The sequence below is a fragment of the Sapajus apella genome, unplaced genomic scaffold (genome assembly GCF_009761245.1).
Source record: "Sapajus apella isolate SASKATOON/1434 unplaced genomic scaffold, GSC_monkey_1.0 scaffold2836, whole genome shotgun sequence".
In the NCBI taxonomy this organism is placed as follows: domain Eukaryota; kingdom Metazoa; phylum Chordata; class Mammalia; order Primates; family Cebidae; genus Sapajus; species Sapajus apella.
In genome coordinates, this window is record NW_022439762.1 from 5398 (window position 1) to 8542 (window position 3145).

At 44.3% G+C, this 3145-nt stretch overlaps 1 protein-coding gene across 1 annotated transcript in view; it reads left to right on the forward strand.

The window, feature by feature from the left end:
- Nucleotides 1–2436, forward strand: part of GDF3 (growth differentiation factor 3) — a 4551-nt gene extending 2115 nt beyond the window's left edge. The window contains exon 2 of the mRNA XM_032273337.1: nucleotides 1515–2436. Coding sequence (XP_032129228.1) covers nucleotides 1515–2341 — 827 coding nt within the window. The 3' untranslated portion in view covers nucleotides 2342–2436. The remainder of the gene's footprint in view (nucleotides 1–1514) is intronic.
- The last annotated feature ends 709 nt before the right edge of the window (nucleotides 2437–3145 follow it).

Here is a 3145-nt window from a genome sequence, read left to right on the forward strand (position 1 = left end):
GGGTTCAGGCAATTATCTTGCCTCAGCCTCCTGAGTAGCTGGGATTACAGGCATGCACCATCATGCCCAGCTGATTTTTTGTATTTTTAGCAGAGATGGGGTTTCACCATGTTGACCAGGATGGTCTCGATCTCTTGACCTCGTGATCCACCCGCCTCGGCCTCCCAAAGTGCTGGGATTACAGGCGTGAGCCACCGTGCCCGGCTTTCTCGGCCATCTTAAAAAAAAAGTTTATAAACCTTTTATAAACCAATTAAATATTGAAATATATATATATATTTTTTCTTGTTGTTTGTTTTTAAGATGAGGTTTCACCATGATGGCCAGGCTGGTCTTGAACTCCTGATTTCAGGTGATCCACCCACCTTGGCCTCCCAAAGTGCTAGGATTACAGGCGTGAGCCACCGTGCCCAGCCCTTGAAATTTATTTTAAAAACAAATGTATATATAGTAATGTATATAATGCTTTATTAATGTAATAGGTAACAAGACCTAGGAAGGTAACTATACTTATAACTACCAGAAATTTCAGCATGGTGTTAGCATAAGTGGGTTTTTTTCCTTTTCTTTTATTTATTTTTTTTTGTAGAAATGGGATCTTACTTATTGCCCAGGATGGTCTCAAACTCCTGGCCTCAAACAAATCTCCCATCTCAGCCTCCCAACGTGCTGGGATTACAGGCATGAGCCGCCTTGCTGGGTCTCCATAAATGTTTTAAGATATTTGCAACAACTAAATGTGTAAACATACCTACGATTATTATTGATAACAATGTCACAGGCCCTGATGATATTACTGGGATTTGTTGCTTATATTCATATATGAAGGAAATGCAAAAAAAAAAAAAAGAAAAAAAAGAAGGAAATGCTACATTTCATTTAGAGTTTAGTGGAAATCATGATGTCATTATTTTTCCCGTCTAAGTTCGTGAATCCTCTAAATTCATCTAGGACTCTCTGGGAACCCATGGATGTGAAGATAAGAACCTGTGGGTTTGGGCTGGGAGTGGTGGCTCGTGTCCGTAATCCCAGCATTTTGGGAGGCTGAGGTGGGTGGATTACAAGGTCAGGAGTTCAAGACCAGCCTGACCAACACGGTGAAAGCCCATCTCTACTAAAATTACAAAAATTAGCTGGGTGTGATGGTATGCTAATTCCAGCTACTTGGGAGTCTGAGGCAGAAGAATTGCTTGAACCTGGGAGATCGAAGGTTGCAGTGAGCAGAGATCGTGCCACTGCACTCTGGGCTGGGACGACAGAGCAAAACTCCATCTCAAAAAAAAAAAAAAAAAAAAAAAAAAGAACCTCTGGCTTTGAATGAGGAATAGAGAAACAATCCTCCCAAATGACAGGGCTTGGGTCACTTCCTGCCCTTGTGTTGTATCCATGGGTACCTGGCATTGGGTCACTTCCTGCCCTTGTATTGTATACATGGGTACCTGGCATTTACAGCACATAGATGGATATGAAGTAAAATATACTATGATGACTGACATGTCTTTTTTCCCATCTAGGTTTCTTTCTTTACCCAAAGAAACCTTTCCAAGCCTCCTTCTGCCTGCAAAAGCTCCTGTACTTTAATCTGTCTGCCATCAAAGAAAGGGAGCAGTTGACACTGGCCCAGCTGGGCCTGGACTTGGGGCCCAATTCTTACTATAACCTAGGACCAGAGCTGGAATTGGCTCTCTTCCTGGTTCAGGAGCCTCATGTGTGGGGCCAGTTGACACCTAAGCCAGGTAAAATGTTTGCGTTGCAGTCAGTCCCATGGCCGCAAGGTGCCCTTCACTTCAACCTGCTGGATGTAGCTAAGGATTGGAATGACAAACCCCAGAAAAACTTCGGGCTATTCCTGGACATACTGGTCAAAGAAGATAGAGACTCTGGGGTGAATTTTCAACCCGAGGACACCTGTACCAGACTGAGACGCTCCCTACATGCTTCCCTGCTGGTGGTGACCCTCAACTCTGATCAGTGTCACCCTTCTCGGAAAAGGAGAGCAGCCATCCCTGTCCCCAAGGCTTCTTGTAAGAACCTCTGCCACCGTCACCAGCTCTTCATTAACTTCCACGACCTGGGTTGGCACAAGTGGATCATTGCTCCCAAGGGGTTCATGGCAAATTACTGTCATGGAGATTGTCCCTTCTCACTGACCATCTCTCTCAACAGCTCCAATTACGCTTTCATGCAAGCCCTGATGCAGGCAATTGACCCAGAGGTCCCCCAGGCTGTGTGTATCCCCAGCAAGCTGTCCCCCATTTCCATGCTCTACCAGGACAATAACGACAATGTCATTCTACGGCATTATGAAGACATGGTAGTCGATGAATGTGGGTGTGGGTAGGATGTCAGAAATAGGAATAGAAGGAGTGTTCTTGGGGTAAATCTTAAAATAAAACTACCTGTCTGGTTTATGACCACTTAGATTGAAAATGTCAATATACCTGTGTTTATAATTTGTCTTACTGGAATACCCATCATAATTAATGATGCCCATATGTACATGCATGTGTACACACACGCATACACACACACACACACACACACACATCCAGGAGCCCTAATGATCTTAGTTGATTTCTGCTCTAACATACTTGTTATGCATGTGACTGTATGGACACGGGCATTTACTGATGGCTGATTATGGGCAGGCATTATTCTATGTGTTACTTCACAAACATTTCACTGTTCTTTGAGGCAAGCATTGCTATTTATGCTTTATAGACAAAGAAGCCAGGGTTTAGAGAAGCTAAACGCATTTCCGTTTTTTTTTTTTTTTTTGAGACGGAGTTTTGCTCTTGTTGCCCAGGCTGGAGTGCAGTGGCTCGATCTCAGCTAACTGCAACCTCTACTTCCTGGGTTCACGTGATTTTCCTGTCTCAGCCTCCCTAGTAGTTGGGATTACAGGCATGCACCACCACCGCCCTGCTAATTTTGTATTTTTAGTAGAGACAAGGTTTCTCCATGTTGGTCAGGCTGATCTCAAACTCTTGACCTCAGGTGATCCGCCCACCTTGGCCTCCTAAAGTGCTGGGATTACAGGCATGAGCCACTGCACCCGGCTGTATTTTATTACTTTTTATTTATTTAATTTCGAGGGCCAGGTGCAGTGGCTCACACCTGTAAAGCCAGCACTTTAGGAGGCCGG